Source organism: Culex quinquefasciatus, chromosome 3 (genome assembly GCF_015732765.1).
Source record: "Culex quinquefasciatus strain JHB chromosome 3, VPISU_Cqui_1.0_pri_paternal, whole genome shotgun sequence".
NCBI lineage: Eukaryota > Metazoa > Arthropoda > Insecta > Diptera > Culicidae > Culex > Culex quinquefasciatus.
Window position 1 is genome coordinate 19,945,047 of NC_051863.1, and position 23,509 is coordinate 19,968,555.

At 34.2% G+C, this 23,509-nt stretch overlaps 1 protein-coding gene across 4 annotated transcripts; it reads left to right on the forward strand.

The window, feature by feature from the left end:
• The first annotated feature begins 212 nt into the window (after positions 1–212).
• Positions 213–14,410, forward strand: LOC6047786 (KH domain-containing, RNA-binding, signal transduction-associated protein 2). 4 transcript variants are annotated; one of them, XM_038260591.1, is made up of 5 exons: positions 213–392; positions 472–690; positions 813–1,428; positions 8,180–8,379; positions 8,961–9,280. In XM_038260591.1, exons 2-5 carry the CDS (start codon positions 483–485, stop codon positions 9,125–9,127), a joined length of 1,191 nt encoding a protein of 396 aa, XP_038116519.1. In that variant the 5' UTR covers positions 213–392; positions 472–482; the 3' UTR covers positions 9,128–9,280. The 4 variants fall into 4 exon arrangements, with proteins under 4 accessions (XP_038116519.1, XP_038116520.1, XP_038116518.1 ...); XM_038260592.1 differs by lacking the exon at positions 8,961–9,280 and adding an exon at positions 14,243–14,410 and having other exon boundaries at positions 213–690; XM_038260590.1 differs by having other exon boundaries at positions 213–690.
• Positions 14,411–23,509: the final 9,099 nt, after the last annotated feature.

Consider the following 23,509-nt stretch of genomic DNA (forward strand, 5'->3'; position numbering starts at 1 on the left):
CCAAAATGCACGTACGATAAGTTAGCACGACGGCGACGATATGTTATCTAATCTGCAATCATAACAAATATATCTGTATCAGAGTCCGTTAATAGACCGCAAAAGTCTGTAACAAATACGCACACAGAAAAAGCTCCAACTGGCACTGCTGCGCAGTCATTACCTGTCATCATCGCCGTCATCCTGTTTACCTCCGCCCGTCCCTGTCATCATCATTCTTTCTACCAACCGCACCGAAGCCAAAAGTGACACATTCATCGTGCGGTGCTGCCTGCTTGGATCTCCTTCGTCGGCGTTCCCCGGAAGAAAAGTGACCACGGAAAAGCTGATTTTTGTCCAGTTTAGTGCGCCTACTTTGCCGGTGACGGAACGTTGTTCAACTTGCTGAAAAAGTAAGTTTTAGTGCAGAATCGACAATCGGCGTTGTTCCGGCGGAAGATTTTCGACTCAACTCGACCTCATCAAGCGCAGCAAGACACAAAATGGCTGACAACCAGGAGAATGGCTACGACGAGGCGAGCGACTTCAAGCGCAAAAACAACAACAAGCAAACGCCGGATGCGGACGAGGACATGGACGCCGAGAGCCAGCAGCAGTCCCAGAAGGCGCAGGAGTACATCAAGGGCATGATGGCCGAGCGGCAGGCGCTGGACCGCAAGTATCCGATTGCGGACCGGCTTCTGGAAGTGGGTGAGTTGGCGGGAGTGGGAGGGAAGAGGTAGGGGAAGGGGTGGCTTGATGCTTGGCAGGGTGGCTACTTGGATTTGGAAAGGGATAAAAAAATCTAAAACTTTAAAAATTTTCTTCCTTAGAAATTGAATCCGTCCAGAAATCGGGCAAACCGCCGGCGCGTCGTTACATCGACATCTACCGCGAGAAGCACATCAAGGTCGGGGTGAAAATCCTCGTCCCCATCAAGGAGCACCCGCGGTTCAACTTTGTCGGCAAGCTGCTCGGCCCGAAGGGAAACACGCTGAAGCGCCTCCAGGAGGACACCATGTGCAAGATGGCCATCCTGGGACGCGGCTCGATGAAGGACCGCAAAAAGGAGGAGGAACTGCGCGCCTCGATGGACACCAAGTACGCGCACCTGTCCGACGATCTGCACGTCGAAGTCAGCGCGAACGGACCGCCGGCGGAAGTGCACGCCCGGATCGCTTACGCAATGGCTGAACTGCGCAAGTACCTGATCCCGGACAGCAACGACTTCATCCGGCAGGAGCAGATGCGTGAACTGATGGAGGACCAGGACCCGGAGGTGGCGGTCCCGCCCAAGAAGGTGTACAAACCGAAGCCGATCCCGATGGAGCAGCCGACGCCGCCGCCACCGCCGCAGATTGCCATGTCGCGACCGCTGCCCGCCCAGAAGAAGGTGCTGTCGATTTTGGACAAGGCGCGCGCCGCCATGGAGGACACGCACGGACCAAGGTAAGATGGCGGGGCTATTCTAAAATAATTTGATTTCTTTCGATCTGAAATCTTAACAGCAAACAGCGAAAATTTAGAAGTGGGATGGAAGCCAAATCCTGTATCTCTACCTCAAAGAAATCAAACTGGTTGAGTACATTGTCGGAGGAACTCAAGATGAAACACTGCAAAATCAAGTTGAAGTTGTGTCCAAAAATAAATAGTTGGAGTTATCTCAACAAACTTTTTCCGTCTGTGTTTGGGAAGTGGTCTGCAATAAACAATTGGACGTCGTCGTGCTATCCTGTCGCACGTCGCTTTTTGACGTTACGAAAAAAATGTTTGATGTTTGACCGTGTAAACAATAACAAACACGTTTTGTTTGCTTGACCATGCTCTGCATTGTCCCGAAGCACTCGTGCTCAAACTCAATTCAATTCAACGAATCATCCTTGCGGTTAACTTTACGAAGTTGGCCTGGCCGCTTCAAGGTTTGTGATGTTTCAATGCAAGTGTTAATAATGACAAGAGGATGCTGGGCGTTAATCAACGTTCAACGTCATTATTGTTCATCGTACATCCGAAATTCGATAAAATTTGGTTAATTTTGACAGATGGCTTACCGATCTAATCTTTACCATTTTTTCAACTTCCGGATTCGGTAGAAAAAAATCCAAGTGTTTAGAATTACTTTTAAGTTATAACGAAAAATATTATCAGGAATTTGGATAATCTGTTGTTACTAAAACAAAATTGAATTTTCTATCGAAAAAGTTGCTTGTATTTTCTTAATACACACTTAGTTTTTTACCGAATTCGGTAGTTGAAAAATCGGTAAAGTTTATATTGGTAAACCATTTATCAAAATGAACCGATTTTTTATTGTTCAAAGTTGCAGAAATTAAAAATTCAAATATTTTTTGATTTTTTTTTTCAAATTTTTAATTTAGATTCAAAAATTTAAAAATCCTGAATTTCTAAATTCAGAATTAAAAAAATGTATTTCGAAACTTTAAAAAATTAAGAATTCGAATATTTCAAAAGTCAAGAATTTAAAAGTTTTCAAATTCTTAAATATTTTTTTTAATTTAAGAATTAAGACTTTGAAAACTTTTAAATTTTCGACTTTTAAAATTTTCGAATTCTTAAATTTCAAAAGTCATGAATTTAAATGTTTTCAAAGTCTAAATTCTTAAATCATTTTTTTTTAATTTAAGAATTTAGACTGAAAACTTTTAAATTCTTGACTTTTAAAATTTTCTAATTCTTAAATTTCAAAAGTCATGAATTTAAATGTTTTCAAAGTCTAAATTCTTAAATCATTTTTTTTTAATTTAAGAATTTAGACTGTGAAAACTTTTAAATTCTTGACTTTTAAAATTTTCTAATTCTTAAATTTCAAAAGTCAAGAATTTAAAGGTTTTCAAAGTCTAAATTCTTAAATATTTTTTTTAATTAAGAATTTAGACTTTGAAAGCTTTTAAATTCTTGACTTTTAAATTTTTCTAATTCTTAAATTTCAAAAGTCAAGAATTTAAAGGTTTTCAAAGTCTAAATTCTTAAATATTTTTTTTAATTAAGAATTTAGACTTTGAAAACTTTTAAATTCTTGACTTTTAAAATTTTCGAATTCTTAAATTTCAAAAGTCAAGAATTTAAAAGTTTTCAAATTCTTAAATATTTTTTTTAAATTTAAGAATTAAGACTTTGAAAACTTTTAAATTCTCGACTTTTAAAATTTTCGAATTCTTAAATTTCAAAAGTCATGAATTTAAATGTTTTCAAAGTCTAAATTCTTAAATCATTTTTTTTAATTTAAGAATTTAGACTGAAAACTTTTAAATTCTTGACTTTTAAAATATTCTAATTCTTAAATTTCAAAAGTCATGAATTTAAATGTTTTCAAAGTCTAAATTCTTAAATCATTTTTTTTTAATTTAAGAATTTAGACTGTGAAAACTTTTAAATTCTTGACTTTTAAAATTTTCTAATTTTTAAATTTCAAAAGTCAAGAATTTAAAGGTTTTCAAAGTCTAAATTCTTAAATATTTTTTTTAATTAAGAATTTAGACTTTGAAAACTTTTAAATTCTTGACTTTTAAAATTTTCTAATTCTTAAATTTCAAAAGTCAAGAATTTAAAGGTTTTCAAAGTCTAAATTCTTAAATATTTTTTTTAATTAAGAATTTAGACTTTGAAAACTTTTAAATTCTTGACTTTTAAAATTTTCGAATTCTTAAATTTCAAAAGTCAAGAATTTAAAAGTTTTCAAATTCTTAAATATTTTTTTTTAATTTAAGAATTAAGACTTTGAAAACTTTTAAATTCTCGACTTTTAAAATTTTCGAATTCTTAAATTTCAAAAGTCATGAATTTAAATGTTTTCAAAGTCTAAATTCTTAAATCATTTTTTTTAATTTAAGAATTTAGACTGAAAACTTTTAAATTCTTGACTTTTAAAATTTTCTAATTCTTAAATTTCAAAAGTCATGAATTTAAATGTTTTCAAAGTCTAAATTCTTAAATCATTTTTTTTTTAATTTAAGAATTTAGACTGTGAAAACTTTTAAATTCTTGACTTTTAAAATTTTCTAATTCTTAAATTTCAAAAGTCAAGAATTTAAAGGTTTTCAAAGTCTAAATTCTTAAATATTTTTTTTAATTAAGAATTTAGACTTTGAAAACTTTTAAATTCTTGACTTTTAAAATTTTCGAATTCTTAAATTTCAAAAGTCAAGAGTTTAAAAGTTTTCAAAGTCTAAATTCTTAAATATTTTTTTTTAATTAATAATTTAGACTTTGAAAACTTTTTAATTCTTGACTTTTGAAATTTTCGAATTCTTAAATTTTTTTAAGTTTCGAAATACATTTTTTTTATTCTGAATTCAGAAATTCAGGATTTTTAAATTTTTGAATCTGAATTAAAAATTAAAAAAAAAATCAAAAAAAGGTTTGAATTTTTAATTTCTGCAACTTCGAACAACAAAAATTAAAAACAATTAGGAGAACAAAAAATAAATTTCTCCAATGCTTGGATTCTTGGATTCTAAAATTTTGGACCTTTTACAAAATGAAAAACTGCACAATACTACAATTCTTAAATGCTAAAATTGTTGTCACCATCTTAGATTAGAGAAAATCCGAAAGCTTTGGAGCCTTTTTGGGGTCACATTTTAGGTTATCGAAGTTTTGGGAAGATTCTTCGATTTTTCTGAGTGACACTTTGGCTAGGATCATAAAGCAGAACTGTGTTTAAAACTGCGAAATCCCTAGATCAGATGTGCCCAACCTTTTGGCCCTGCGGGCCAGATCTGATTATTCTGAAGCAGTGACGGGCCGGAATTAATATTTGATAAAAGTAGAAAAAGTAAACACATTTTTTTATGATAAGGATCTAAATAAATAAAAGAACTAGTGTTGCAAATACGATTTATATATCTTGATTTCAAGAATGAAAAACGAAGATGAACGATTATTATTGTTATTTTATTAACTGTATAGTTTTTGTTTTTGACGATTTTTTGACCATAATATTATTTTTATTAAATAAAAACATATTTCAATGGTCGTTGTGTTTTTTTAAGTTAAATTTCCTCAACATTTCAGTATAAAAATTTAAAAGAAATAATACAATTTATTCAAACAAAGGTTGGATTCGAATACCCTATACAAAAGTAAACTTTTGCGTTGTTGTGCACTTTTATTGAAATATTAAAAAAAAAATATGTTAAATTGATTTTTGCAATTCCGTCGTGAAACTACTAACTTTTCCTGTCATTCTTGAACGACGAAATAGCCTACTTTTCTGTACCAAAAATGGCAGAATCGAATAGCAACACTATTCAAAATAAATGTTGAAAAGTTCTACTTTTCAGCACTCAAATGGGTGCTGAAAAGTTGAACTTTTCAGCACTTGTTTCAAAAAGTAACTCTTTTCAACATTTTTTTGATTTGAACGATTTATTGACAAAATACATGAAAATTTGACATAAAATTTCACTCAGTGTGTGTTTTTTGGAATTGCAAAAAATGTTGTATGGAACTCGTTGCAAAACTTGATTTTTTCAGCACTCTTCGTATTTATCCAACTCGGTGAACCTCGTTGGATAAATGTGCGACTCGTGCTGAAAAAAAACCACTTTTTGCAACTTGTTGCATAAACTACTATTTAAACACACTCAAAGTTAAAAAATATATTTAAAAAAAATTATTCAATTTCAATTCGTTATTCTTCGCAATTCAAAGTTTTAGAAAAATATTTTTTTCACTTCCTAATTTCTTGACTAGGCATTTTTTATTTTATTTTTTTATATTTGCAGCGATTAGTATGAATAATTTGCTTTTTTAAGCTTTTTTTTACAAAGTTGAGCAATTCTCTACGAAATCGGTCTTTTTTTCTTAAATTTTAATTTTTGTATTTTTTAATCCGAATGAAACTTTTTTGGTGCCTTCGGTATGCCCAAAGATGCCATTTTGCATCATTAGTTTTAGTGTCTTCGGCAAAGTTGTAGGTATTGATATGGACTACACTGAAAAAAAAAAAAATGATACAAGGTAAAAAAAAAATTGGTGATTTTTTATTCAACTTTATGTCACTAAAACTTGATTTGCAAAAAAACACTGTTTTTATTTTTTTTATATATATTTTTTAGAGGACATAAAATGCCAACTTTTCAGAAATTTCCAAGTTGTGCAAAAAATCTTTGACCGAGTTATGAATTTTTTAATCATTATTGATTTTTTCAAAAAAATCGAAATATAGGTCGAAAAAATTTCAACTTCCTTCTTCTATGTAAAATTGAATTTGCAATCAAAAAGTACTTCAGTGAAATTTTCATAAAGTGCACCGTTTCAAGTTAAAGCAATTTTTAAATAACTTTTTTGAAAACAGTCGCAGTTTTTCATTATTTTAAATCAGTGCACATGTTTGCTCACTTTTGAAAAAATATATTTTTGAAGAGCTGAGAAAATTCTCTATATTTTGCGATTTTGAACTTCGACCCTTAGTTGTTGAGATATTGCCATGCAAAGGTTTAAAAACATGTAAGTTGATGTTTTCAAGTATCACCCAAACGACCCACCATTTTCTAACGTCGATATCTCAACAACTAATGGTCCGATTTACAATGTTAAAATATGAAACAATCGTGAAATTTTCCGATCTTTTCGAAAACAATATTTTCATTTTTTTTTAATCAAGACTAACATTTCAAAAGGGCTAAATATTCAATATTACGCCCTTTTGAAATGTTAGTCTTGTTTGATTTTTTTTTTTGAAATTATGGCAATATCTCAGCAACTAAGGGTCGTATTAACTAAGTTTAAAATCGCAAAATATAGAGAATTTTCTCAGCTCTTCAAAAAAAATTTTTTTTTTCAAAAGTGGATGAACATGTGCGTGCACTGATTTTAAATAATGAAAAACTGCGACTGTTTTCAAAAAAGTTATTTAAAAATGGCTTTAACTTGAAAACGGTGCACTTTATCAAAATTTCACTGAAGTACTTTTTGATTGTAAATTTGATTTTACATTGAAAAATGAAGTTGAAAATTTTTTGCGACCAATATTTCGATTTTTTGAAAAAATCAATAATGATTAAAAAAATCATAACTCGGTCAAAGATTTTTGCACAACTTGAAAATTTCTGAAAAGTTGGCATTTTATGTCCTCTAAAACATATAAAAAAATTAAAAATAGTGTTTATTTTTGCAAATCAAGTTTTAGTTTCAAAAAGTTGAATAAAAAATCTCCAATTTTTTTTTACATTGTATCATTTTTTTTTCAGTGTAGTCCGTATCCATACCTACAACTTTGCCGAAGACACCAAATCGATCAAAAAATTCCTTCAAAAGATACAGATTTTTGAATTTTCATACATCATTTTTGTATGGACAGCTGCCAAATTTATATGGAAAATTATATGGACAAACTAATGATGCAAAATGGCTTCTTTGGGCATACCGAAGGCACCAAAAAAGTTTCAGTCGGATTAAAAAAAAAAAACAAAAAAATCGAATGACCGAAATCTGAGAGAACTGCTCCACTGTAAAGTTGTTCGAAAAAATACACTAGTTTTTGCTTGATTATTTTAAAAAATAGAAAGAAGAAAAAAAACACAATGGAAACTGAAATATGTTTAAATTGAGTGTCATTTTGTACATTTACGAAATGGATAATTTGGCCGGTCAAAGAACCATTTTGAAAAGCCATCGCGGGCTGTTGGGCAGGCCTGCCCTAGATTCATGTATTTAAAATTTCAAAAATCAATTTCGATTTTTTTATTTTTTAAATCTAATTTTCATTTAGTTTTTATATCTCAATTTTGTAAATGTTTCAATTCATATTATTATTTTTTGCCAACATTATGTTATGGATTTTCTCTTTGGTTTACTTCATCCTATTGTATTTATTTGGCGCGGATTATTTTTTCGACTTCTTCTTTTTTTCTCGGTTTTTATTGAATATTTCCGGATTGAAATCGAATTTAGGGGATCTGTTAAGGTCAAAAAGTGGGACAATGAAAGCTGCACAAAATGGCGTTCTTGACTCAATTTGGCCCAAAATCGACGTGCGGCAGGATAACACGATCACGACGATTTGTTAAATTGCTATTGAAAGACAATCCAAAAAGGACATTGAAACTTTATCAATGTGAGGAAGGCACCAACCACCTTAGGTGGATTAATTAACTGTTTTTATTGAAATATTCAAGAAGAAAGAACTAAACCAAACGAGGCATTTTACAATTTTTCTAATCAACCCCTTCGGCAGCGCTTCCACTTTCAGACAAATGGCCCCGGCCCAGCGCTACGAGGAACCGGTGTACGAGCACGGGTACGAACCGACGTACGCGTACCACCCGTCCGGTCCGCCCGCGCCCCGCCCCAAGTACGCCCCCGCCCCGCAGGAAGCCCCCGAGTACGAGCAGGAGTACCGCCGTGAGTACTACCGAGAGCCGGCCCCGTACGCAGGTAATTTGTACCCTCCTTCCTCCTACTACCGTCCTCCCTACTGATGACGATGCTGGCCACCTTCGGAACCGTTGTTAATTCTGCCACTTGTGTGGGTTGTTGTGCTGCTGCTGCCGCTACTGCTAACTGTGGCCATCGTCAGGGAAAGAGCACTTTCGTCGTCGTCGTCGTCGTCATTGGGTCGTGTCCCGCGATTTTTGGGGGGGACTTTCTTGTTGCTCACGTAAAATCAGGGACAACAGCCGAGAGATTTAAACCTCATAAATTGCAACCGATAAATGATTTTTTTTTTTTGAATAACATTTTCAAACCACCAACTTGGCAATTTGTCGGATTTGCTGCCTTAAAACTAAAGTTTTTCCACTAATTCCGTTCCCAAATCTGAGGTTCCGTACCTGCGATGCCTTGCAAACTAAACGAAATAACCATCAACAACCACAACAACAAAAAATATCAATTTTAAACCCAAACTCCGCACCAAATCAAACCAGCATAAAAAAACTTTTCTCAAACATCTCAACCTTCAAAATTAACCTAAAACCAACTCAAATCTTCTTCGTCGTCGTCGTCGCGCAACGCAGCCGCCAAGCCAGCCCCGGTCACGCCCGGCTCCCGCACCTGGAAGCCGTCGTCGTCGTACGTGACGCAGCCGCCGTCCCGCGTCGTCCACCTGGAGGAGGCGACCATGATGAAGCGCGAGCCGGTGCCCCGGTACCGCCACGCGCCGTACACGCGACCGCAGAAGTAAAGATCTCCCTCTCCCCCCCCGCGCGCCGCTGTCTGTCCAGCGTCAACTATTTTTGGGGCACTGTTCAAACAAAACTGTAACGAGAAAACATGAAATGGAATAAAAACCGATTTGAAATCAATTTCTTGTGGGGCCACGTCAAGCGGTATTTGGCAAAAATGTAGTTTGTAATAGTATTTTAAGATATTTTCTATAGCAGTATCAGCCAAGCTTGCTAACTTAGCCAACCTTTGAATTGTATTTGTGGAAATATCACAGCTTCTCTAGCGCTAAATTTAATGTTCGTTTATGTAATGCCAAGTTTCGAGAATTTGTCGGTCCGAGACGCCACAATCGAGCTATTTTTTATGGGGTGTTAGAAGCTGTCAAAACAATGAAGTACCACCAAGGTATGTAGATTAGTAAGGTAAGGCGGGGTTTGAAGCTGTCAAAATAACGAAACCCGGATTTTCTATGGCAATTTTCAGTCAAGTGAAAATTTTAATTTTATCAATTTTACGCAAATATTTTTCAAAAAAAAATTCATCTAAACGCGTTTTTCGGTTCAGTTTGGCATGCTTAACAACCCCACAGAAGAAAAAAAACCGGTGAAATTTGCCCGAAAAATGGTCAAATTTTCACTATTCTGAAAATTTCCATATAAAATCTGGGTTTCGTGCTAACTATTTTGACAGCTGGGAATTTCCGCCTTACCTTATCTAATCCACATACCTCATGGAAGTACCATTTGTCAAACTTCCTTTGGTCTCATCGAGAGTGGCTTCCTACTGAGTTTGACAGCTTGAGATTTCAAAGGTTGATTGGCGAAACTTCCCAGTCAAATCAATCCGAATTCTGAAACGGAATCTAATTAGAATCGTATACAAATTCCGTTTCAAACGCAACAACCGGTTCGAACACGGAACCGGTTGTTGCGTTTGAAACGGAATTTGTATACGATTCTAATTAGATTCCGTTTCAGAATTCGGATTGATTTGACTGGGTTGAAGCTGTCGAACTATTGGCCGATGCACGAAGTGATTTGTTTACATTTGTTTGGTACACTCCGCAAACGTCAAACCATACAAAATTGCTGCCGGGTCTCTTCCGGTTTTGACGTTTGCTGAGGGTGCCGAAAATTTTGGTTATGTGCTGCTTGCAGAGTCTCGGCCTGAAACTTCAAACACGAACAAAAGCAGCGAACCGAAGATTGGCAATGACGTTTTGGAATTTTGACAGTTTGGAACGCATGAATTACCCCATTATCGGTTTCCCGCATGGGTGATGTAGAAATTGTTGCACATGGCTGAATTGGAAATTTCGGAACTTATTTTAATTTATGCTAAATTTCAAAATTTAAACACGAATCTACAGTGAATCGAAGTGAAAACTGAAGATACACTAAAGCCACGATGATTTGATGTGCAATCTTGATCAGAATCGCGATAAAAGAGTTTTAAATTGAAAAAAAAAAAATAATAAAGCAAATTTTGGTCTAAAATTTAACGAAACTTTGTCTGTTTTGTAAGACTTAATGTTATTGCACAATGGTTATAGATTTTTTTACTAAAAAGTAAATTTTTCGGGTCGTCCACAAACAATCTCATGTTTGTAAACAAACGACGCCATATTGCCAATGTTGTTCGGTAGCTTATATCAGGACATCGCCGGGGCCCTGGCTGCTTGCAAAAGACAATGCAAACATCTGGCTTTCTAGTCGTAAATTTACGAAAACATTCAAAGTACGTTTACATGGCAGCTGGAGGTTTGTTTGCATCAGGTTTCCTGTCTCTTTCTAGCGAAAGATTGTTGTCATGCGACTCCTAGCGGGTTATTTTTACTGACCGCTCGATACGTCCGCCAACATACTTTGCAGGGCTGTGACAGCTCGAGCGCGATCATTGTTTGCATCAGGACACTGTGACAAGAAGTTCGTCATTTTTGGGTTAAATTTTATTTTTTTCACTGGGCCTAAAAAGCCTTATTAGAAGTTGAAATCTATGTTAGATCTTCAAAAAAAAAATGGTTCCATTGCAAAGTCTAAATATATTTTTTTAAAATTTTGGAATTATTGTTTTTTTTTGCTTTCAGATTTTTTTTATTAAAAATTTTAAATTCAGGGTGCCTCTCAAGTCAGGAATACGCCAAAATCCGCCGAAAATCGAGAAAAAGTCGAGAATTCCAAGCATTCTTGTTTAAAATTTATTTTTTATCCCTTGAAAACATTTGTATTTTTTTGTAGAATTTTCAAATTAAATTCACTCAATTCTGCTTTAGTAACTTACTTTAAATTGAAGGTTTTCACTATTTCCATATATTTGAGTTTGATCCAAGAAATTTTGAGTAATTGCAAAATTGTTTTAAAAAAAATGGTAAAAACAGTTAAATACTGACTGATTAATAAATTCAATATCATAAATTAGAAAATTTTAAAAGGATCTTGGCAAAAACATTTTTTTAGGAATTACTTGATATTTTTCTAAATTCTTTGAATGAATATTAACAGCAATTATGTTTTAATCATTCTTTGGGCGAAAAATAGTTAGAAAAATAAATCAGTTATCTTTAACTTTCCATTTCCAGTTGAAAAGAAGCATCAAAAACTATTTAAAAATAAGTATTGACATCTTCTTTTCTTTCACAAAGTTTATTGTTTGAAATCATTCTTTAGATAAGAAATACTTACTATTTGAGCTTCCTGAAAAAGTCGGGAATTTGAAAATGGGATTTGAATGGTCACCCTGAATTGTTCAATTTTAGATACTTGAATTTAAACCTTTTATAATTTTCAATGTATTTAATTTTAATTTTTGATAATTCTTTATTTTTGAACTTTTGAATTAAGGCTTATCTAGTTTCTTAGCCTACTAAATCTACAAAATTTTATGTACAATGACACGTGCTAACGCTACAAACGCTCGTTGGAATTGTCTCTCACGATTTGATTCGCTTTGAGAATTTCGTCAGCAATTTTCACCATTGATTGGCACAAAAAGTGATTTGTTTCTATTTTTTGATTACACCAGCAAACGTCAAACCGCACAAAATTGCTGCCGAATCTTTTACCGCAAAAAAAAGTTGAAATTGAAAAATGCGTGAAATCCTTGCAATTCTGCTATTTTTCTATCAGTCCTGATTTTCCGCTCAAAGATCAGAAATCACTCACTCATCGCCGAACGAATCTTTGCCGAGCGGAGCGCGCAACCATTCGCGAGCGAACACGACCCACTAGCTGCCAGCGCTTTGGCCAATAGCTTCACACAGCGAAACAAATACTTCGTGAATTTCTTTGCCTACTATGTCCGTCAACCCGACCCACAAACGAATATGTTCGGAGAGGAGAGAAACAATAAAATCTCAGCGAAGCGCTCACTTAGCCTGCACTACAGGCACAGTTTGTCGTCAATTTACACTTAGCATGGTGTTTAACAAATGATCAAAACAAAACCGATCGCAGACTATTTCAAGTCAGCTCTGAGCGACACAGCGCAAATCGCTGTACTACCCGGTTGGAATGAGAGGGAGAGCAAAGAGAGAGAGTATTCAGCGGCGATCGGTGTGGAAGAGACAAACGGTAGGAAACGGTCAGAGCAGTTTTTCGTCGCGTTCGATTTGTGATCGCGAGTGAATGAGTCTTTTTTGAGCAACCAGCACCCTTGATCTAAACAAAACAATTAGGGCCGATAAGGTTGGTTAAGTTAGTAAGCCGGCTCAGCACTGCTATTCAAATCTCTAAATTTAAATACGCAAGATTGAGAAGAGAACAAGAAATCTAACTCGCCCATTCCAAAACAATACACTTTTTGCGAATGAACAAAAAATAAAGAATTTTAATATTCGCATGAGCAAAACTTTTTTTTAAAGCGGATTGAAATTGCCAAATATTCAGCGTGACGAGAACCCTCTTCATATAAATAGTGTTTTGTTTTTTTGTGGCATTTGGCGCTGGACTCATCGAGGGAATGGCAAAAAAGACAGTGAAATTCAACAGATTTTTTTACTTTTTGAGATTTGGGAGACAGTCATGAAACAAAAGAAGAAAAAAAAACAACAAATGTTTAAAAGTAAATGTTTAAACCAGCAAAACGACGATTAAAAACCCATTAAATATCAACATGGCGAACAGTTTTGAGCTCTGCAAAATAACAAAAAAAAAACACAACAGCCGTTAATATTCAAATATTGTAAGCAAACAAAGCAAAACTCACATGCAAGTGGTACGAATAACAAAATATAAAAAAAATCTTTGAAAAAAAATAATATCGCAAAAATTTTAGCAAGTAGAAAATATTCAAATGGAAATAATAAAACCATAAAATATTTGTCGCTTAACACTATAATAAAAAATAAATAAATACACTTTATTGTCCCATAAAGCTTCTAATAAAGTATAACCAAAAAAAAAAAAAAAAAAAATAAAATTATAAAACAAATTAAGCAAACAAAACAAGTCTATTTTTGTGGCAAGATGTCACCTTGAAAAAAAAAACGACAGAAAAAAACACTTTATTTGATAGTTTGCACCCTAAAAGGTGTGATTTCGAACATTTGGTAGAAAGTCAAAAGTAAATTAAAATGATCAAAGGCTGTTTGTATTGTGTTTGCATTGAAGAGCAATTTGAAAACAGTTTTCGTGTCATCTATTCATCGAAGTAATGTCAGTTAAAATGCATAACAACTAAACTTGAAAGTAAAGAGTTGCTGAAATCATAACAACAAAGAACAATTGTAAGAGAAATACTTTGGCAAAATTAAATAGTTAGTAATAAAAGCAAATAACAGTTACAGAAAACATTGTCAAAAGAGAATACCTACAACAAATGCAAAAAGTGAATAATACATACATATAAAGGAAAGTAAAATTAAAGTAAAAGTAAACATACCTGTAATTTGCAACTTTACTCATAAATATTCTTCAACTATTCAATAACTACAACTAAAATTATATAAATAAATCATCATAAAAAGGAAAAACAAAAAAAAAACAATTTGTGTGGAATAAAATCTCCCGTCTCAGACAAAGAAAAACCAAGCTTTTATTCATTCCGTAGCAAATACTAACACATCCATTTAAATTTTAACTTACGATTATTGTTTGTCACCTACAGGTCGCCCTTTGTTTTGATTTCGTTCCAGCACGAGGTTTCGTCCGGGGCTCGTATCGGGGTATTTTCATGCCACGGCGGGGGCATCCTCCGCCGGCGACAGCGACGACGGGGTCGACATATCAGTGAGATTTTACTTGATAGTTATTTAAGAAATACGATTTTAAAAAATATTATCAGCGTCGCTGTGACATTTATTTATGAATTGTTTTATTTTCGTTGAGAAATTTGCGGCTCGAAATTCGCTAAATTATAAAATTTAGTTAAAATAATAAAGTCTAATTTTACTATTTTCATAGATTTAAGCTACCTAAAAAGGATTTGAAATTCTACACATAAAACATGTTTGTAGTAATGTAACTTTACTTCAATACCCTGAATGGTATTTTTATTGTGCTTTTTTAATTTTGTTTAATTTTATTTTATTTTTTGGATTTTGCATTGCCAAATTCCTCATCAAACATCTTACACAAGCCTCCTATCAACTCCATTTCCATTAGAATTTTTGAATTTTTGAATTTTTGAATTTTCGAATTTTTGAGTTTCTGAATTTTTGAATTTTTGAATTTTTAAATTTTTGAATTTTTGAATTTTTGAATTTTAGAATTTTAGAATTTTAGAGTTTTAGAATTTTAGAATTTTAGAATCTTTGAATTTTTGAATTTTTAAATTTTTAAATTTTTGAATTTTTGAATTTTTGAATTCTTGAATTTTTGAATTTTTGAATTTTTGAATTTTTGAATTTTTGAATTTTTGAATTTTTGAATTTTAGAATTTTAGAATTTTAGAATTTTAGAATTTTAGAATTTTAGAATTTTAGAATTTTAGAATTTTAGAATTTTAGAATTTTAGAATTTTAGAATTTTAGAATTTTAGAATTTTAGAATTTTAGAATTTTAGAATTTTAGAATTTAAAATTTTAAAATTTTAAATTTTAAATTTTAAATTTTAGAATTTTAGAATTTTAGAATTTTAGAATTTTAGAATTTTAGAATTTTAGAATTTTAGAATTTTAGAATTTTAGAATTTTAGAATTTTAGAATTTTAGAATTTTAGAATTTTAGAATCTTAGAATTTTTGAATTTTTGAATTTTTGAATTTTCGAATTTTTGAATTTTTGAATTTTCGAATTTTTGAATTTTTGAACTTTAGATTTTTGGAATTTTAGAATTTTAGAATTTTAGAACTTTGGAATTTTGGAATTTTAGAATTTTAGATTTTGAGAGTTTTAGAATTTTAGAGTTTAAGAATTTGATGATTGACGTTTGACCATTATTTTTTTTTTAAATTCTCAAATTTGGTACAATTTTTAAATAATACACCCAAACGGCGGTCGCATGATTGTGATGCATGGCGGCATGAAAGTATATCAGAATCTGCATGAAATCTGTCCTCATGCATTTTTTGCGATATAGGAGTATGACATTTTTGCCCGTTACCGACAATTATCGACATTACCGACGGCTTTTTGGTTGTATTTCACAAAAAAAAAACACTTAGCAGAACGAGGATTGAACCACCAACTTCTTGGTTATTGTTCCAACACGCTACCACCGCGCCATGGACGCTTGATGAAAAGTGAGTGAAAGAGCACCAACATATGCTTCTCTTTGGAGTGTTGCTCGGGGACGGGCCAGCTTTATATGTGTTGGTGAGAAATGCAGATCGCTGAAATATTTACACGCGGGCAAAAATGATCTACGGGCTTGCTGCAAAAAATGTTATAAAATATGACATTTTCTGCAGCAAATCCAATGTTGCAGATTTTGAGATATATTTTTCCTTTGGGTGTAGGTAGGTGTTTTTGTTTGACGTGAAGAGATGAACTGTTTGTTTACAAATCAAATCCATATTGGACCACACATTGTATTGCTTGTTACGTACAAAATAAAATACAATTTATGTATATGTTAAGTTTTTAAAATAACCTTTTAAACAGTTACAATCATCTATGTTCTAAAAATAATATATAACTTGTAATTGAATAGTTCCAGAGGCTTGGTAGCGGAAGTGTTGAATAAAATCCACTTGGAGGAAGAAAAGCCACCCTCTTCGTGGTGAAAAATATTGAAAATTTATATGATTTGAGTGAAAAATGTTCAACCCTTAGCAATTTTGAGGCTTATATTTAAAAATAGAACTGTTTCAAAAATGTTACCCCATTTTCTAAAATGTTTGTCCAAATAAAGACTAAAGAAGATTTAATAAACGGAATAACTTCCAGGGTTGTTACGGACGGCGCGGATGGCGCGTTTCGTGCGAATAGCGCGGATTTGGCGTGGATTTTCTGACTTATTTGGTCAGGCGCGAATTTCGCGCGGATTAAGTTATTATTAAGAAAAATATTATCAAGAATTACGAGAATTTGTTTTTTCCATTGAGTGCAATTTCAATTTCTTATTAATAGATTTTTTTCTGAAAATGTTTGTTTGTATTTTCTTAATACGAACCGTTGAAAAATTAAGATGAAGAATATCTAGGGATATTTTTTTAAATGTATGGTTGAGAATTTCTTTAATAAAATTATTACTACACTTAACTCATTTCTTAATATATCCGGCTCTGAATATGTAATTTCATTTGAGTTTTGAGTAATGTTTTTTTTAACCTTATTTATTTTTAATTTTACAGTGGATAAATTCAATTTGCCATTGAATTTAAGATGGGATTTACCCGTAGAAATATTTTTTTAAATTTAAAATTCTTTCTTGGCGAAAAATAAAAAGATTTGAACATTCAAAAATTTTTTTTTTTTTTTTTTTTTTTTTTTTTGAATTAAATATACTTTATTGAATCTTTCTTATAATAATTACATTTGGTTTACATAATAAGTGGTCAGCTGTGGCTCTTCAGCTTTAGTTTGCTTTTCGTGATTTAAACACTGTTCATTTTTATAACTTTAAAAGTATATGATTTATCATTTTTGTAACACTAGGTACAATGAGGAAAAAAATGTTAAGAAAACATAACCTAACCTAAAACTAACTTAATCTTACCATAAACTAAACCAATCCTTGAATCAAGGGGTATTCAGATATAGCACATTTTTCCCTGAATTTCAAACATTTTTCTTGAATCTTCTGATCCAACATTTTAACTTCTGCTAATTCATGAACCTCACTTGATCTTGTCCAGCCAGGAACATTCAAAACCATTTTGAGTACCTTGTTTTGGACACGCTGGAGCTTCAATTTATGAGTTCTAGCGCAACACTCCCAAACAGGTACTGCATACTCAATAACGGGGTAAATTATTTGTTTGTAAACTGCTAACTTATTTTTCAAAGATAGCTTTGATTTTCTGTTAATTAAAGGATACAAACACCTGATGAGAATGCTGCACTTGTTCAATATTTTATCTACATGCTGCCGAAACAAAGTTTCGAGTCAAGTATGAGACCTAAATAGACAACTTCCTTTGACCAGGGTATCGAAACATCATTCATTTTAATCAAAACATCATCCTTTGGGACAAATCTGGCCGATTTGGAAAGTGGAAAAATGATGGTTTGAGTTTTGGCTGCATTTATGCGAATTTTCCAGTCGCCAAAGTATTCGGAAAGAACGTCAAGACCCTTCTGAAGACGGCCAACTAAATATCTGGTTATTTTACCCTTATAAATAACGGCAGTGTCATCAGCAAAAAGTGACAACACACCATTACCAGGAAGAGTAGGCAAATCAGATGTAAAAATATTGTACAGAAGTGGGCCAAGAATACTTCCTTGGGAACCCCAGCATCAATGTTGAATAATCCAGAAGCAATCCCATTCAGAAAAACCTTGAACGATCTCTCCGAAAGATAGTGCTGGATAATTTTGATAAGATACATTGGAAAACCGTATAAATACAGTTTATGTATCAAACCATCATGCCAAACATTGTCAAAAGCCTTCTCAACATCCAACAAAGCCATAGCAGTTGATTTAGACTCAAGCTTGTTCTGCTTGATGATTTTAGTTACTCTCGTAAGCTGATGAGCAGTATTATGTCCCTTTCGGAAGCCAAACTGCTCGTTCAAAATTATATTATTATCGTTGGTAAAATCCAAAAGCCTTGAATAGATGACCTTCTCAAAGAGTTTGGACAGACTACTCAAAAGACTAATGGGACGATAACTTGTTGGCGATGTTGGATCTTTTGAGGCTTCAAAATTGGTATGACTTTGCCCAGTTTCCAATTGGTGGGGAAGTAACCAAGTTGCAAACATTTATTGAAAATATTGGCTAGATGTTGAAAGAACTGATCACTCTGTTTTTCAACACTAGATTAAAATGTTATCAAAGCCTGGAGCTTTCATATTTTTCATTTGTTTAACTGCAACTTTGACTTCCTCACCAGAAACATGGGAATCTGCAGGAAATTCAAAGGTAGAGTCATTGATTGTTGAAATACTATTGGCAACTGATGTTTCTTTACGGCTGGTCATGGAAGCGCCAAGATTATGTGAACTAACAAAATGAAGCCCAAGTGCATTTGCCTTTTCCTCGGATGTAATCAAAGGAGAATCCTCAACAATAAGAGGAGGAATAGGCTTTGGTTTGTTTTTAAGAACTTTTGAAAGTTTCCAAAATGGTTTTGAATAATTCCCAAGCTGGCTTACATGTTTTGAAAATTCTTGATTTCTGATATTGTCAAGTCGGTCTTGTATGATTTTGTTCAAATTGTTCACTGAAATCTTTTGTCATAGTCCCCAGTCCGTTGATATTGTCTCCTATAAACATTCCTAAGTCTAATCAAGTGTTTAGTATCTACGTCAATATCAGTTACCTTAAAATTAACAGGAACCTCCCGAACGTTGGCAGCCTCTGCTTGGTTGATAGCCTGCTGGATCACCTCCAGCGAACGATCAATATCAGCAGAAGTTTCCGGGTGTTGATCATAGTCGATGTTGCTGTCGACCACTTGCTGAAACTGCTGCCAGTCAACGTTGTGGTAATCTTTCCGGGTTGGTTGCCGCTGCGGAGTAACGGAAGCTCCAACCTCCACAACCACCGGATAGTGATCAGAACTCAACTCTTCAAACACCTCAGGATGAGCCACGTTCTCAGCCATATTGGTAATGAAGAAGTCGATGATTGAGTGATTCCCAGACCGAGCCACCCTCGTTGGACGATCCGGACTCACAACGTTGTAGTATCCGTTTTGCAGATCGTTGTGCAGAATCACTCCGTTCCGATTCCTCCTGCTGTTGCCCCAAACTTCATGCTTCGCGTTGAGGTCACCAGCGATGATGTACTTTGCGCTCCGCCGTGTCAGCTTCTGGATATCGCTCTTCAGTTTTGCTGCTGAACCATCTCTGGCATTCACCTGACGTGGGCAGTATGCAGCAATGAAGAGTACTGGGCCAACCGAAGTGGGAATTTCCACTCCAACGGCCTCGATGATGTCCAGCTTAAAGTGTGGCAGCCGGCGTGGCTTGAGATCACGATGAACAGCGACAAGCACACCTCCTCCTCCAGAGGTGGTCCTATCGAGCTGCGTCGCGATCTTGTAGTTTTGCAGATAAACTTTTTCACCGGGCTTCAGATGAGTTTCCGTGATGGCAGCTACGTCGATCTCCTTCTCGCGAAGAAAATCCACCAGCTCTAAATTCTTCCTCCTAATGGAGCAAGCGTTCCAATTCAGCAGCTTGAGGGACCTACGATCCATACTGGATGACGAACGAGGTCAGCACTTCAATCTGCTGGGTCTTGGTTTTGCATCCACGCAGTGCAGCGGACATCTGTTTGAAAATATTGAGGAGTTCGGTTGAGGTGTAAAGATCATTACCATTTTCCTCAACTGCTGGTTCTTGGGTTGGTCTTGGCTCCTGGCTGAAGCCCGGTGGTGGCGGTCTCGGCTCCTGGCTGGAACCCGGCCGTGGATGATTCATCTCAGCTCTCTTCCTGGGATCCAACGGCAACGGTGCCAAGTTCGGGACCTGGCGTCGCGGTTGAAGAGGTGGAAAATTTTGCTCCACCAGGGCTGGAGGAGTTCTACGACGCTGAGGCTGATTCTTCGTCGATGCTTGCTGCCGAATTTTCACGAACTCAGCTCTCTTGGGGCACTTTCGGTCGGTTGACGAGTGCTCACCGTTGCAGTTGAGGCACTTCACCAGCGAATCTTGGATGCACTGGGATGTGATGTGCGCATCGGTACCACATTTGGCGCAACGACGCTTCAGGTGGCAGTTCTTACCTCCGTGCCCGAAGCCCAGGCAGTTGAAGCATTGTGTGACGTCACGATGCACTGGTCGGTATCGCTCCCACGACACGATAATGTTGAAAACCGCTCGAATTGCCTTCAGCTCAGGAAGCGTCGTCGATCCCTTAGCCAAATGCAGCAGGTAGAGCTGGTCACGGTACTTGATGTCTTTGTTGCGTCGGCTCATTTTGTGCACGGCCAACACATCCAGTTTCAAAACTTTTAGCTCGGCAGCTAATTCCTCCACTGGCATGTCGTACAGACCTCTGACGACGATTTTGTACGGCTTATCCATGGCGACATCATGGGTAAAGTACTCCGCCTCGTTTTCGGTCAAGTAATCCTTGACCAGTTGATAGTGCTGCCTGGATTGCACCAGCACCTTAAATCCGTCCTGACACAGACGAATGTTGCCTAGGACTTTCCCAGACTTGATGAGTTCAACCAGCCCCGCTCGAAAGTCGATCGTTGCTGCTGATTGCCGCACATAAAAAGGAGGCAGTTTCTCCTTTCGCTGTTTCACTTCATTCTCCTTTGCTTCCGCTACCTGGTCCTCGTCAGGCAGTCCAGCAAACTTGTTGTTCTTCAATAGCTGCTCCTCGTGCGACGAAGAGTTCTCCTCCTCCTCATCCATCGGTACAGTACCGTCGCTCTTTTTCGTCTTTTTGCTGTTCGATGTCACTTCCAAAAGCACCTTCCTTTTGGAAATCCCCGGTTTTTGGCCATCAGTTGAGGCCTCAACCTTTCTTTTGGAAATTCCCACTTTTTTGCCTGCTTGAGCCGCAGGTAGGGCAATATTGCCGGCGTTTTGCGCCGGGACGCGACGAGTCATGTTGATTCAGACAACCTTCACCAACGAATGCTCGGATAACAATCACATTCAAAAATTAATGCTCCTTCATTCATATATTTTAAAAGTTGTTTTAATCAAAAAATTTAAAACTCAGATTACAAATGTTTCGAATTTCTTTCGCGCAATTCCCACTAACTTGGACTTCGCACTAAATTATTGCTATCGATCGCACTATTGTGTTTTGCCAAACTGCCTTGGGAAATTTTTTTTTTTTCTAAAAAAATATCAAATTACTCGCTTGTTTTTCAGTTGTCAATCGCACTTTTAAAATGCGAATGTCTAGTTTTGTGGAAACTGCGACTGGCAGTGTAAACAAACAACAACTGGTTGCCTAGTTTTTCGAATTCTTGTTGTCAAAAGTGCGAGAGAAAATTGCTGGCAAAATCCAAGTTACAGTGCAAGGATCAATAAAATCGTAATAAAAAAATCCGAAATTTCTAAATTCAATATTTAATGAAAAATTTAAAATTACAAATAATCAAAATTAAAAAAAAACAGTATGAAAAATAAATCAAAATTTAAAAACTAATATTTTTTAAGTTCAAAACAATTTTAAAAACAAAAAAAACGAAATCTCAAATAAAATTTAAATTCTTAAATTGTTAAATCCTTAAATTCTTAAATTCTTAAATTCTTAAATTCTTAAATCCTTAAATTCTTAAATTCTTAAATTCTTAAATTCTTAAATTCTTAAATTCTTACATTCTTAAATTCTTAAATTCTTAAATTCTTAAATTCTTAATTTCTTAAATTCTTAAATTCTTAATTTCTTAAATTCTTAAATTCTCAAATTCTTAAATTCTTAAATTCTTAAATTCTTAAATTCTTAAATTCTTAAATTCTTAAATTCTTAAATTCTTAAATTCTTAAATTCTTAAATTCTTAAATTCTTAAATTCTTAAATTCTTAAATTCTTAAATTCTTAAATTCTTAAATTCTTAAATTCTTGAATTCTTAAATTCTTAAATTCTTAAATTCTTAAATTCTTAAATTCTTAGATTCTTAAATTTTTAAATTCTTAAATTCTTAAATTCTTAGATTCTTAAATTCTTAGATTCTTAAATTCTTAAATTCTTGAATTCTCGAATTCTTAAATTCCTAAATTCTTAAATTCTTAGTTTTTTTAGAAGAAAATATTTCAAATATTGGAAATGCAATTTGTTTTGGAATGACATTTTAGTGAGGAATTTAAAATACAACCGGTATTAAAATTCATATATTTTGAATTAAATAGTTAAATTTCATTTATTAGATTTTTAAATTTTGTTTATATTGTTTTATAATTTTCTATTTTGTTTAAATTGGTCGAAATTATTGTAGTGTCTGATTTGCAAAAAGATTTTTTTTGGTGACACTTTTCTTGACGTCTCTTGATGTATTCTTAAATGGATTTTTTGCTTTCATTCCTTCAAACATAAAACGAGTTTCATTATTTTATAAAATACTTTCAATATTAGTTTTATTTTCTTTTGAAATAACATTTCTTGAATGGTGGTCGCGATTTTTTTATATGTCGTTGATTGAAGTTACGGTCGGCGCGGATTTGGCGCGGATTTTTTTTTCGACTTTCCCGTAACAACCCTGAATGGTAGCTAATTCTGACCCGCACTCTGGAAATGTAGTCCAAGCACTGATTATGTACATAAATTAGTTTAATGTTATATTTTAATCAACCAAGCACATAATATTGAATCCAACCTACCAAAGCATAAATCCTCTTGAATCAATTCAAGCTAAAAATGAGCTATTCCAATTCATACATCATAAATTTTTTCCACAAAGTGATATTTCCACAGCCCTACTGCGCCTTAAGCAAAAAAAAAAACATCTAGAAATGAAAAAAAAAACTTTCCCAAAAACGTTAAATGATTAGCCTCATACAAAATGAGCGCTCCGTGAGCGAAACATGAGCGCGAGCGTGGAGCAAACGCGAGCTAAAAAATCGGAGCAAACGTGAGCTAGCTCGCGCGGCGCTCCTCCTCACGAATGAGCGAAAAGTGAGCGCTCAGGAGCGCGCGAGGAACGCAACACTGCATGCCAAACACAAATTTATAGGCCCAGTAAATAAATATAAACTCAAAAATGACTAATTCCTCGTCACAGTTTCCTGTCCCAGTACCTTCTAGTAAGACGTACTCTACGTCAAAATACAAATTAAATCCATGTCCGGTTTTGGTGGAAAATTGCTCAGTTGCAACAAAATTGATTCAAATTTTGCTTGAGCGTTTTAATTTTTTTCAAATATAAACCAACGCAAAGC

What these genes read in the sequence shown, in the direction of transcription:
- LOC6047786 (XM_038260590.1), top strand. Translation starts at nt 483, where the DNA reads ATGGCTGACAACCAGGAGAATGGCTACGACGAGGCGAGCGACTTCAAG. An exon ending in GGACCGGCTTCTGGAAGTGG is followed by an intron (nt 691 to 812) that starts GTGAGTTGGCGG and finishes TTTCTTCCTTAG; the next exon opens with AAATTGAATCCGTCCAGAAA. An exon ending in GAGGACACGCACGGACCAAG is followed by an intron (nt 1,429 to 8,179) that starts GTAAGATGGCGG and finishes CCCCTTCGGCAG; the next exon opens with CGCTTCCACTTTCAGACAAA.